Source organism: Echiichthys vipera (assembly GCF_963691815.1).
Source record: "Echiichthys vipera genome assembly, chromosome: 20".
Taxonomy (NCBI): Eukaryota; Metazoa; Chordata; class Actinopteri; order Perciformes; family Trachinidae; genus Echiichthys; species Echiichthys vipera.
Window position 1 is genome coordinate 7545138 of NC_139845.1, and position 13851 is coordinate 7558988.

Genomic DNA, 13851 nt, shown 5'->3' on the forward strand with positions numbered 1-13851 from the left:
AATACAGGATCAATATTTATGACCATTTATGTGAGATTGAAGAGATAAAAATGCCATTTATCTCATCTCATCTCATCTTCACCCTCTTATCCGGGGTCGGGTCGCAGGGCAGCAGCTTTAGCAGGGGACCCCAAACTTCCCTTTCCCGGGCCACATTAACCAGCTCTAACTGGGGGATCCTGAGGCGTTCCCAGGCCAGTGTGGAGATCTAATCTCTCCACCTGGTCCTGGGTCTTCCCCGAGGCCTCCTCCCAGCTGGACGTGCCTGAGACACCTCCCTAGGGAGGCGCCCAGGGTTCATCCTTACTAGATGATCCTGAACCACCTCAACTGGCTCCTTTCAACGCAAAGGAGCAGCTGCCATTTAGCCCCAGATTATTTATTTTGGGGAGCATTCAGTTCTGACGGGACGGGATAAACATGTTAAAAGTTATGTCCAAACATGTGTTATGATTCGCAGACAAATCCCTGTCAGGGGATGGAAGAGGGGGTGCCCTCCCTTCAAAAGTGGGCTGTGGAGTTGCAGCATTTGAACAAATGTCACATAAACAACTGGGTAAACTGGACCTACTGTATATGAAGCAAAGAGGGGACAATACTCACAGTCTTTAAAGGGCTCCTGAAAGAGGCCACATGGTGGAGAGATGCAAAGTTTCAGTTATGGTGGATAAATACAGGACAGTGCTTCTTATTTATATTAGTATTGTGTTTAGCGTTTGCTTTTTTTAAATCGTTTTTATCTGTTAATCAGCTATTTCTTTAATGTAGCGTTTCTTTATTTGTTGTAACGATCTAGTTTGGAGTTATTTTATGTCTAGTCTATTATAGTTATAAATATGTTTTGTTTACATTAATGGAGTAATATCTATATAAGATGGGGCACAATGTTTGATGTTGTTAACCAGAAAGGGATCCTCATGGATGGTGGTGGCGTGGGAGGGGGTTACTGTTGTTATTGTTGTGTTGTGGGAATTATAAAATAAGAAATTGTAAGAAATTAGCACTGCTAACAGTCTAAACCCAAATAAATTCAGTTTACAACCATATTAAACAGTTAAAAGCAGCAAATCCTCACATTTAAGAAGCCAGAATCAGGAGGTGTTTGACATTTTTGGCTTGATAATTGACATAAACGATTAATCAATCATCAAATGAGTTGCTGTTTGATTTTATGTCCACCGACTAATCACTTGATCGATTAATTGTTTCAGTTTCTCCTTCAAAGACCTCATCAATAATCCAGCATGGACACGAAATGCTGGCAGCCGCTTACGTGGCTGGCTGAGGCGTTTAGGGTGCTTCCACCGCTGTCGGAACTTTGAGTGTTCTGAGTGTTCAGATTGGGGCTCAGTTTAATCAATGTGATTACATGACTAAAGAAATTTGGATTTAGTTTAAAACCATTGTATTGTTTCAGCTTAAATATGAAACATCAATTCAAGGGCTTAATTTGTATATGAGTTATTCATTTTAACTAACCGTTTCTAATCATTGTCGTAAATCCGAGCTTTAGCGGAGGACGTGAAGGCAGCATTTCCCCCAGCAACCGTAAAGCAAAAGGATCGTTTTAACGGTTAAATGCGCAGCCGTTAAAACACTTTAAACGTTACTTTAGCGTCTTCCAATATGAACTTAAACGTGAAAGAAGTGTCTTATTTTACCCTACGACGTAAAGAATAGCCGGTAAGACTTTTTTTTGATGTACAGTTAGGGTCTGTTGTTGAATTCCTTCAAAGTAAAAGCGACTAAAATGCCTGCGGAATTAAAACAGAGGAAGAAATCCCCAAAACAGGGCGATGAAGTGTCCGAAACTCCGGCTGCAAACGTCAAAGACGAAACGCAGAAAGTGAAAACGGAAACGGGATTGAAAAACCAAACGGGTTTGGATTTTAGGAGCTTAATGTGCTTATTGTCGCTTGCAGCGTGCGGTGCTCTGAGTTGGTAAGTCGACTAAATCTGCTTTTATCAACGTTTTAAAGACGTTTTTTTGTCTTTACTAACGTTTTCTGTCTCTCTGGGTTTCAGGGTGGTGCTGCAGCAGAATGAGAGGTTTTCACAAATGGAAGAAAAGTACAAATCTCTGCACGGAAAGACCAAAAGTCTGTTCGACATGGAGGAAGAAGTGCTGAAGGTTTCTAAAAAGGTGCGTTTGAGTTACACTAGAGTCTGTCTTCAGCTGCTTTAAAGGGTCAGTTCACCAAAATCACACACACACACACACACACACACACACACACACACACACACACACACACACACTCTGGTTTTATGTGCCCAGGTTTTTAACTTTGTAAAACCAACTGTATTATATTATATTATGTGTGAAGTGGTATTTGTGAATAAACTAAACTAAATATGTGTCTGAAACTCCAAAACAATGGAGATAAAACATTTTTTTAAAGATTAAAACAATGATTTAAAATAAAAACCCACATATTAAATTAGGGATGAAACAGTTGAATGATAAACTGTGTTAAAATTACTGACAGTTTGTTTTACATTTCACATTTTAGTTGCATTTAAAACCTCGTTTGTTTGCCGCATGTCTGCAGAACATTTAATTATTTTATTTTAGATTTATTTTCAGTACTTTCTGATTATTTTCAGCAATTAACAATACTGCGAATCTCTTTCACTTCAACCGTGATGTGACATTTTCATCCTTTCATCCTGATATTAAATGTCATGCCTGTTATTGTATTGGGGGTAGAAGCCGAAATCTTAGAGACAGATATTTCAATACCTGTGTAAATGAAACCCAACATATCTACATAGCTAAATACCACTGAAGATACAGGGATAAAATATTTTTTTTTTGTGTAATATGGGTGAAATGATTCTTTACTTGTGTGTTAAAACATTATAATCTATGGTTTTGTTGACATTTTATATCATTTCATATCGCCCGCCCTATCTTTATAGAAAAGATGCAAAAACGTATTTTTGTTATACAAAATTTGTACTTTTCTTGTGAAATTCTGGGTATTTTTTAGTTTTCAGCCCCATAAAAATACTCAAATGTAAAAAAAACCTGGGGAAGCAAAAAGTAGAGCCTGACCGATGTGGGATTTTTAGACCGGTACCATTTTTAGAGGGGATCAATCCACAGATTACGGACATGGTGGCTGGTATAGTATTCACAAAGGTACTCAGAAAGCTATAAACTAATATTAAACCTTATTATACATTTTATATTCAATGTATCACATTGTAAACCAATTCTAAAGAATAAATAAAATCAAATAAAAATGAAATAAATACCTAAATAAACATCACATTTATGACCATTTTAAAAAAGAATGAAGAAAAAATAAAATAAATTGCTGAATAGTACTGTTAGCTCAGTATCAGTCAGTTGTTGATTATTTAAATACATAAAAATAAAAAAGTAGATATATGACATCATTTCATGATCACCACAAGCATCATTTAGTGGTTTATATGTTCTGTATCAAGGTTTCATATCGGAAAACATACGCAGATACAGATATGTGTGTGATATCCCGATATCAGCCGATGATATCAGTCGACTGATGATTATTGTAAAGGATAAGAAGTCAAACGGGTCGGGAACTACAGCCTTGCTTTATATAAAAGCCTCTGCATGCTTCATTTGTGTTTGTTTGTTCTTTAAAAATGTCCGAAAAACTACTTTCACCCGAGCACAAAGTGTCTTTCGTGTCTACTCTCCACTTTGCAGAGCTCTTTCAACACTGCTCACATGTATGGTTCAGGGCCTTTGTGTTGCATGCTCATTGTTTGCGGCTGTATCTGTTGTATTTGAATACTGCGGACCATAGAGCTCCCACAGAAACAGCCCCCCTGTTTTGTGTTGCGGCTGCAGCTTGCCGCCTCTGAGGACGACCTACGGGAGGCGCTCTCCACCGTCTCCCTGGCAACACAACTTCAGCAGGACATCTCCACCCTCCACGCTGCCGTCATGGTGATGCAGGATGAGGAGAACTCCGCCTCCCGCGACCTGCAGGCCGTCAACGCCCACTTCCTCAATGTGACGGAGACGTGGCAGGAGCGTCTGGCCGCCATCACCTCTGACCTGGCTGCCCTCAAGGCTGAGTCACGGGAAGCTCACAACGGAGCCACGGAGCGGGTTAACGAGGCAGAGCGGAGCGCCCGGTCGCTGGCGGAGAAGTTGGAGGAGCTCGAGGACAGCACCAAGAGGAACGCCCGAGCTCTGGAGCGCACAGAGGGGGATGACACCAAGCGGACGGAGGACCATCTGGACTGGAACACGAAGCAGATCCACAACCTGGAGGAGCAGATCAGCAGCCTGAGCAAGAGGGAGGCTGAGCTCAGCTCCCAGCTCCAGGAGCACATACCCCGGGCGCAGGAGTGTGAAGAGCACCTGCCCAAAGTGGAGGAGGCGGTGCGCTCCATCCTGAGGCTGGCGGGCGATCTAAACGGGGCGGAGAAACGTCTGGAAGAGGTGACGTTACAGGTGTTTGGGACTGAGGACAGCATGCTGAAAGCGCTCAATGAAATCCTGCAGATGAGGCAGGAGCTGGACACCCTGCAGGCTCAAAACAGCATCCTGAAGATGAAGAATGAGCTGTCCGTGGTTAAAGAGGCGGTCCGTGAACTCACCATGGTGCTGAGGGGAGATACAGTCGACAGCCATCAGGACTCTGACACTCTGGAGGGAGAAGGGTTGAAGGAGGAGGAGGAGCAGGAGGAGGAGGAGTGGGAACAAGATGACCGGGAGGAGACAACTCAACTCCTACATGATGACCTCACTGAATGATGTCATTGTTTTAAGTCAACTAGGGAAAAGGAGCGGTTCTGCCTCGCTGTTTACTGTAAAAGGCTTTTCAAGCTCAGCATTAATGTCTTTCAAAATGTCTCCGTTTACTGACAGAACATTTGTTTCTGTCATTGTGTTAAAAAAGTTCCCTGGTTCCAACATGAACTCTGGTTTTCATGCACTGCATCACAAAATTACAGTCAAGAATATTTATTTTAATATTTGTTAAATGTTGAGTGAAACATGAAGGTTTCTTAAATGATGGTACAGAACATGCCCCATTACTTGGATACAAATATTTAACAATATCTTCACCAGTCTTAATGGACATAACTTTAATAAGTAAGTAGGGGCAGGAGTTTAATTTACAATAATGAGACACTTATTACACAGTTACTCACTAAATAAAGCAATAATTTGACACAAAATATTGAATATAACACCCTGTAGAATGCTGTAATTGACCAATCAAACTTGATTTTTCAACAAAGCTGTAAAATTAGTTTAATATAATTATAGCTGAAACCAATTAACTGATTGACATGAAAAGAGTTGGCAGCTATTTTGTTCGATTAATCAAAAAGTCATATTTCCTGCAAAAAATCCAGCCATTCTCTTGTTTTTCTTTCTCTTATTCATTCATAAACTCAATATGTTTGAGGAAAAAAATGGCATTTTTTGACTAAACTATCAATTGATGTATGGAGAAAATAATGAATGATTAAAAACCACATCTCTGTCTGTGTGTTACTGTAGATTTGTTACATAAATAGCTTTTGTAGATGTAAATCTTAGTGTTTTTGATGACTGTTACATTTCCATCAGATTTTGGTTTCACCTGTTGAAAGCATGGCAATCATTTCATCACTGAACCAACTTATCTAATAAAATCAGCTTTGTTATTAAAAAAAGTCTTATTTGTATTGAATCCTCTTGTGTACTGAGGGAAATAGTTGTTTTCCATAAAGGGAAATAACCTGAAATGATGTCTTCTAACCTTCAATAACACCTCAGCTGCTGTCCTGTTTCAGTGCGAGGGCGTCCAGCTGATGCTGGAGGGTCTCGGGAGTGAGCGGGGGGCTCTGCGGCCTCAGCTGGAGGGTTTGGAGCAGGACGTGAGCCGGCTGAAGGAGTGGGCCTCTGGGCTGAACGAGAAACGAGCTCAGCTTCAGTCCAGCCTGTCCTCACTGAGAGACGCCGTGGGGCAGATTGAAGAGCGCACCTCGGCCATCGCAAAGGACTTTGCCAACAAGGTATGTCAGTCTTTGTTGTCGATATAGACCTTTTTGATGGAAATCCATTGCTAGGCAACAGCCAGGGACTTTGTGAACTTCCTGTCAGTGCATCATAAATGTTTCTAGTGAGAAAAGATTCATGGGGAAAAAACAGCATCAGTGTTGTTCTATGCCACCTGTGATTCAAGATGCAGACATGGGTGCAAATCCTGATCCGTTTGCATTGGTCTCCTCCAATAACGTGAAAGGAACAGAGGACTTTTATTTTGAAGAACTGCTTTAACAGGACTCAGAGCCTCTAGTAAAGCTGGGGGCCGTACGCAACCTCAAAAGCAATGACCGATGAAACTGCGAGGTTAATTTAGTTGTGATATTAAGAAAAAAGATGCAATATTTTGAGAATAAAGGCCTAACAGAATCAGTTGCTTCAAATCATATTTTTTTGCATTATTTTAAATTGTTAGCTGTGTTTTCCTTCCTTCATACAGTACGTAGACATTTCCACCATGGACTGAAAAATGGAAACCCATGACAATTTAAAATAAAAAACGATGATAATAATGAGACTTGAAGCAAGCTTTTACGATGACATTGTCCTCAAAATGTCAGATTATATTTTTAACAGTGGCCCTAATACTCGTCGTAGTTGACAGACAGACTACAGTTTGACTTTTCAGTTATTATTCTCGCTCTAATCTACGGTTGTATTAGAGATCCTATTGCTGCGTTTATTTCATCTGTTGCTGTTTTTTGAGGTTGCAGACGGCCCCTGACTTTACCAGAAGAATTGTTTCATTCATAAATTGCGTTCTAGAAGTTTGTCAAAATAAAAGTCCTCTGCTACTTTCATGTTTTTATTGGACAAATGCATGTGTATGTCCCCTGCGTCCTCCCCGTCCTCCTGCACCCATGGCTCCAGTGACCGAAGAAGAGATCCCATCTAAAGTCAGAATGTAATCAGCATCATTACATCAAATCTTGGCAGACTCGTTTAGCTAAAGGAAAAATTCTTTCTTTTCTGTTGTTCTGTATTCCCCCTGTAGGTGGCGTCAGTGAGGACAGACGTGCGCAGGATGGACGGCCTGCAGTCGGAGTTGGAGTCTCTGCTGACTCAGGTGGCGGAGCTGGACGACAAAACCTCTCAGGTGGAGCGCAACATGGTCAAACGCATCGGGGATGTGCTGGCCAGCAGCATCGAGCGAGTCTCAAACCTCCGCTCTGCGTCCGAACGCAACACTAAGGCCATAGAGCAGCTCCGCAAGCGCATCCCTGAACTCACCGCCGCTGACAAACAGATATCTGAAAGCTTGAGGGAGCTAGAGAGCGGCAGAGCTCGTTTGATAAGAACAGTGACTTTTGCCAGTGACCTGAAACCAAAAGTTGCAGCTCTTAAGAGGGACTTTGGGGCGTTTGAGCCTCAGCTGTCAGACCTGACTCTGCGGATAGGAAGACTAGCAGAGGATCTGATGACGAGAGAGCAGGAGGTCGCCGAGCTTAGGCAGACACTGGCTAACCTCACTGCAGTAGAGGGAGATTTAAGTGTTACATCTCAACAGGTTAATGAAATAGCTGATATGTCTGATATGTGAGAGATGCATCAGCCAACACGAGCGACGACACACTTCAACAACCTCAAGATCAAAGTTTTCTTCTTTTGATTTGTTCTCTGCAATTACATCTGGCCAACGGTCATACTGCTGTTTGAAGCTTCACTGAAATAAATGTGTTATTACAAATTAAATAATATGAAACCTTGTTTAAACCAAACTGATCCGAAGCACAACGCTGGTAACTTTTAGGCAGTTAACTTAAAGTATGAATGTGAACAATCTAGTCTGTCAATGTTTCTGAAAACATGTTTTTCAAGTTAGCATGTGGCTAAACAAGCTCATGATCGCTCCTGTGCAGCCACGTTACAGTTACGTCATTGAGATTTGATTGGTTTATTAATATTATTTATTTTTTGGGTTCCTTTAATGGGTAGTCTTGTGAAAATATGGAGGAAATGTAGACTATCTGGGCCTTAATATGATTATTTTGAAGCCATTCAGTGTGGGCAGTGTGGGAAATCCATTTATTTGCTTTCCAGCCACAAGTTCTAGACTCCACGCTCATTTCTGTGAGAAAGAAAGAGAGTAAATGTGGATCGACAGGGCAGACTAAAACAGAAGGTGGAAACTGCTACTGCTGTTACTGAGCTATAGATACAGTTACTGGTCCCAGCCAGAAAGACAAAAGTTTTTACACTTAGGTTTTTGTACGGATTAAACCAGTGTTTCCCAACCTTTTTCTATCTTATTTTCTTGAACTAACCATCCCTAACTAAGAACTAAAACAAATATTCATATTATATCCAATGCTCAATAATAACAGCAGAGAACAACTGATAAACTATACAATGAACTCAAATAGTGAAGGCAATAACTGCAGGAAGTTTGTTTCAAATGAGCAGATTTTTTCCTGTGAATATTGCATCATAGTTGAGTTTTTATTGTTAGGAACTTCTAATACAATTATTTATATTTATTCTGTTACCTCTTTGGTTTTAACTGCATACTTTTCCAACGTAGGACGAGAGGGGAGGCTCTGTGAATCCAGCATGTGTTTAGGACCTCACCATGCCCTTATCCTGTTATTATTCTACAAGGAAATGAATTAAATGCTGAAATACAAGTAGACCAACCGCATATTGCGACCCCCCGATAAGCTCTGGCGACCCCTAGTGGAGGTCTGGACCCCAGGTTGGGAACCAGTGGATTTAACAAAGATATAACACGTTCATTAGTGAGCTTTAGATGTGCTCCTGGGCTGATTTTGTCAGGAAAGAGCCAGGATAACTGTTTCTGGTATTTCTGCTGAGCTAACTTGCTGCTTGCATCCCTGTTACCAATGAGGGTTTTGTTTGAGAGTCCTTTTTTTAAATTATGCAGTAAAACTAGTCCTGCATCCGCCGGGCGCCCTATATTTCTTAAAGGGGTTTATTATCCTCTAAATGACTTCCAGCGAAACACAGCCGCCCCCTCAGGTGTTCAACGAGGACGCAGAACACCTGGGAGAGCGTCAAAGCTTAACATCAAAAGAGAAAATGATCTGTTGCTGCGTCTGCAGATGAAAGAGCTCAGCACGGGGTATTCAGCCTACAAAGACCGTCTTACATGTCAGATGGTAAATCATGCGGTGTCGCTTAATGAATTCAGCTTCATGTGAGGGGTTTACTCAATACATGCTGTGGTAGAATTATGAAATTGACATGGATTTGAGTTTACCGCAATTTTAGAGGTCTTTGGGGATGTCCCGCCTATCAATACGTGTATATATTAATTCCCAGTCATACAATGAACCATCATCCATGATGTAATAGTAAAGGCAGCTAAATCCAAACAACAAATCATCATTTTACCATATTGAAATAAACAAAAGTGTCAAACAAGGTCAACAACAGTTTTTATTCTTGTACAAAATACGGAAGTACAAACAAAGGAGTGCTCAAAAGGAGCTCATTATTGCATTTGGTTGGTTTCAAAAAAACAAACACACAGCCTTGGCACAGAACAAAACAGAAGAAAAAAAAGAAACTACAGTGCAGAATGAGTGTGGATTTGAATTCACAGATATGCAGAACATCTCGGCCCCTCCCTCCATCAACCATCACGTTTGAGAAACTTCATGAAAAGCGGGTTGTGGTCTCCCTTTGGGGATCATTACTGTCCACGTTTTGGTATCCTGATGTCACATTGCTAACTCCCTACTTTCCCTTCTTGCCTTTTGATAAGCCCTCCAGTGTCTTTGTGGTCTCCTGCAGAGCTTTCTGAAGAGCAGAAATAGCCTCGTCGTGACCCTCGAGCTTGGCCGCTTTAGCTTCTAAGCCGTTGACCATGCTTCTCAGGCTCTGCAGCTGCTCTGGCTTCATGCTGCTGCTGCTGCTGTCCTCCAGAGCAGCGAGCCTCTTCTCCAAGTCCACCACCTGCTGACCCAGGCTGGAGTCCTTTGAAGAGAGCTTGGCCTGGGCGCCACTTAGAGCGGCCATGTTGGACTGGAGCTCCCCCAAACTGCTCTTCAGTGCATCCATCTCCTGCTCCATGTCAGTTGTGACTTTCTCCACAGCCTGCCCCTGTGCAGCTAGAGTGCTTTCATGGGTGTCGTATTTGGCAAACAGTGATTCCACGTTGGATTTGATGACTGATAACGACGCTGACAGTGAATCTCCGTTCTCCTCCGACGTCTTAACTCTGGCTTCCAGCTCTTCTGACTGTTTCTGGACATCAGCGGTTGCTGCGTTCACCTGCTTCTCCACGTAACGAACAGCATCGGCGGTCTGCCCCACGTCTCTCTCCAGTGTCGAGCTTTTGTCCTTCAGAGCCTGAACATCGGCCTCTGCCGCAGACAGTGACTGCCTCAGATTCCCAACGGCATCCTGCATTACTGCCCTCACCGTTTCAACTTCCTGAGACAGTGAAGCTACTTCTTGGTTACGAGTCTGGAGCTCTGACCTCACAGCACCTACCTGCTCCCTGAATGCATCGGCTGAGGAATCAGCTTCCTGTTTGGCTGCTCTGATTTCAGCTACTGTCTCAACGATGGCGGAGAGCTCCTGTTTGATGAGCGCAGGGTCTTCCATGTCACCCAGACGAGCCTTGAGATCAGCCAGCTGGCTCTGTGTTTCGCCCTGAGCTTCGGTGAACTCCGACACGCTGGCTGTGATGGACTGACTCACCTCAGCCAGACGCTCCTCCACAGTCTTCTCCAGAGAAGAGAAGTCCCTCTCTCGGGCCTCCTTCACCTCGTTGATGCCCTCTGAAAGGTCCCTGAGTAGATTGTTCTGGAGCTTCTGAAGGGCGTCCTCCACCCTCCTAGTCTCCACTTCGCCCCTCTTCACCCGGCTGATGGCCCCTTCCAGCTCCACCCGTGTGATGCCCAGTGATGACTCCAGTCCGTCCACAACACTCCTCAGAGACTCCACCTGTACGAGACAGAAAACAAACAGCATCAGATTTTCATCCATTATAACATCAACATATGATCCAACAGTGAACATTATAATGCACTCCAACACAATACTTGTTTGTTATTGAAATCCATGCATTTCCAAAATTTCAACTTTACAAGACCCAAGAAACAAACCCTAACCTGCATTCATTCTCTGTTTGAAACGCTCTGTTTTAGCGCCTATCTCTTTAAGACCCCCTCCCAAAACTACAACTATTATTCCTATAAGGTCAAGTATGAACTTTAACAGTTGTCTGAAATTTATGAATGAGCCTTGAACTTTCAAATATTACACTTACCTAATGTGCTAAAGGAGATATTTTCTATATTTTTGCATATTAAAAACATTTTTGTTGCATATTTAGTACGTATAATATTTGAAAGTGTATTTTCTCCTATTTGAAAAGAGTATTTGTATTGTACTGTGGTGGGGGGACACTTTATAGGTGAATGTATTTTTTATAGCTGAGGTATGTGAACACCTTAGTAAATATTCACAATGCAGTCATCTCCTCCTCAGTAAGTAATACTGAGGAGGAGATGTAGATTGTAGATTGTAGAAGTTAATTTAAAGTAAACAACAGGCATGTTTACGTTTGCATAAGTAGAGTCACCACATAACAGATGTAACTGGAAGTAAATATGTGTAACTGAAAAAGAAAAACAACGCTGGCAGTGCATCCTGAACATAGTTTAGACTGGTTATACACAGTAGCCTGCTTTAAATTCAGGAAGTGAGGATAATGAATAAAGCAGGAGAATTCTTCAGTTAAGCCAGTAGATGCTTTAGTTGCATGCAATGGCACTGAACAAGGACATGTCACGCTCCTGCAAAAGATGGTTGATGATCAGATTTGACCATTTCTGTACTCTATAAAATACAAAGGGGGGGGGGGGGTTCAAACCATCTCCCTGCTAGAGACAACCCATCCTATATCTTTCCTGCACAGCTTCACCTTCAACTAGGGCTTACATCTAACATAACATAGAAAATAATGCAGAAAGGTTTCATTTTCCCCAGGCCTAAAACGTTACATTGTATGATTATGAGACGTTTGCACACTGAAAAGTACACAAAGTTCACCTGATGCATCACCAAACCTACCCAACCCCCCACCAGTGCAACATCTATATGGACCCTTATGTAATACCCAACAAAAATAGATGCATTGTACAGTTTGTATTTTAGTGGTTGTAGTTTAAAAAAAACTTTATGGGGTGTTAATCTCATTCACACACACATCTGTATAGCTTCCCCACTGATTCATTCACCTACCTGTTGAACTACACTCTCCATTTTTCCGCTCAGCTCTGCGTTTTGCCGTGCGCTCTCCTCATGTCTTGCGCTCGTCTCCCGGACTTCTTCCACAACTTGCTGCACATAAAAAGCAGCGAACCCCGCAGCGCCTATTAACGCGATATAAAACACTATTGTGGCGACGAGCCCGAGGCAGCCGGCCGATGGTGGCCCCTGAGGTGCGGGGCCACTCACCCCGTTACTGCCGCTCTTTGGACTTTTCTTCGACGCATCTTCTTGGATGGACGCGGCGCTCTTCTCACTCGAGCTGCTCTTGTTTCGGTTTTTCGCGGTCATCGTCAACGGGAGCTCGCTGAGATAAGTGTGTGTGTGATGTGAGGGCTGCAGGGTTTTCTGCAGTCGTGGATGGAGAAGGTTTTAGCAGTCCAGGCCCACAAACTGGAGCAGCGTATCAGCGAGCGCGTCGTGTCTTTCCAAGGGTTTTTTTGTTTTTTCTTGCGTGGAGGTATGCGGATGGAGGCTGTCCCATGTTCAACTTTAGGCTCTGTATAAAGCACCGGTACACAATGAATGATTTCTGCTACTCTCATACTTTGGTGATGCTATATGTTCACATCAGAAACTAGATCTGCCATAGTAGGTTTTGTTTTACACCCAAAAAGAGTGATGTTTCTGCAGCATCTCTCAGCCAAAAGCAGATTTTTAAAAGGTGGCATCTTCAGTGAGTTGTTCCACAAGATCCCTATCGAAATGACTATGAGCTTAAGTTTTTAAGTCACTTGAAGTGAGAAAATGTCACATTCAAGGACAAAGGATGCAGCACCACTTTGGGAGAAACTGCACTTGGCACCAAGTCTATGAACCTAGTGACATTAAACCTGTTGAGAAATATATTATTACTTTGTTTTTCTGTGACACACTTTCATAAATGCTGTTATAATTCTAAATCACTGAAGACTGATGCAAACTTACTGCAACCGGTTTGTACTGAAGCAGAGCAGTGCAGGGAGGGGCTGCTTCTTCCCTCTTTGCTCCTCCTTTCATACGTGGCAGGCTGCAGGCTGCTGTTAACTCCTATGATACATGTCTACACACAGAAACACTCATCAGCTAAAGTCACATCTTTACATCCACTGACAAATATGTTTAAAGTCAGTTTCAGTGCATTTTGTTTATTATAAATGCCATTTATTTTGTTTTGCGGCCCTTTAGATTGTGTTTGCAAGTAATTGAGCACAATGTTCTTTTTATATTAATTTTCCTAATCGGTACATAGATGAAAAAACAAATGAAACCCTAATAATACAAATGTCTTTTTGTGTGTTTGATACTCAGTTAATTTATAATTATCTTATTATCATATCTCCAATTGTATTGTTATATAATAATATATTTATGTAGGATTTTTTTCCAGTGCAAAACTTCTCTAACGTTTAGCAGGAAAATCTAATTATTTGTATAGTTATTATTCATATTCTTGTTATGAGAGGCTATAAAGCATCTTTACATCCTTGATTTAAACACTAGATGTCACTAAAACCATAGACTGTATGCAAACACTGACAACACCTAACCACCTTAAGATGTCTACAATGTACACATACAATTTCAAA

The 13851-nt window shown here is 42.0% G+C and overlaps 2 protein-coding genes across 3 annotated transcripts; one reads left to right on the plus strand and one right to left on the minus strand.

Moving 5' to 3' along the window:
• Positions 1-1552: 1552 nt before the first annotated feature.
• ikbip (IKBKB interacting protein) lies at positions 1553-7667 on the plus strand. Of its 2 annotated transcripts, XM_083935517.1 has the most exons (4): positions 1553-1941; positions 2026-2143; positions 5791-6012; positions 7038-7667. In XM_083935517.1, exons 1-4 carry the CDS (start codon positions 1751-1753, stop codon positions 7581-7583), a joined length of 1077 nt encoding a protein of 358 aa, XP_083791643.1. In that variant the 5' UTR covers positions 1553-1750; the 3' UTR covers positions 7584-7667. The 2 variants fall into 2 exon arrangements, with proteins under 2 accessions (XP_083791643.1, XP_083791642.1); XM_083935516.1 differs by lacking the exons at positions 5791-6012; positions 7038-7667 and adding an exon at positions 3845-5133.
• Positions 7668-9421: 1754 nt separating this feature from the next.
• Positions 9422-12587, minus strand: ckap4 (cytoskeleton associated protein 4). The gene is made up of 2 exons (XM_083934933.1): positions 12257-12587; positions 9422-10954 (listed from the first exon to the last, which is right to left on the minus strand). The coding sequence occupies exons 1-2, from the start codon at positions 12572-12574 to the stop codon at positions 9740-9742; spliced, it is 1533 nt and encodes a 510-aa protein (XP_083791059.1). The 5' UTR covers positions 12575-12587; the 3' UTR covers positions 9422-9739.
• Between the last annotated feature and the right edge of the window lie 1264 nt (positions 12588-13851).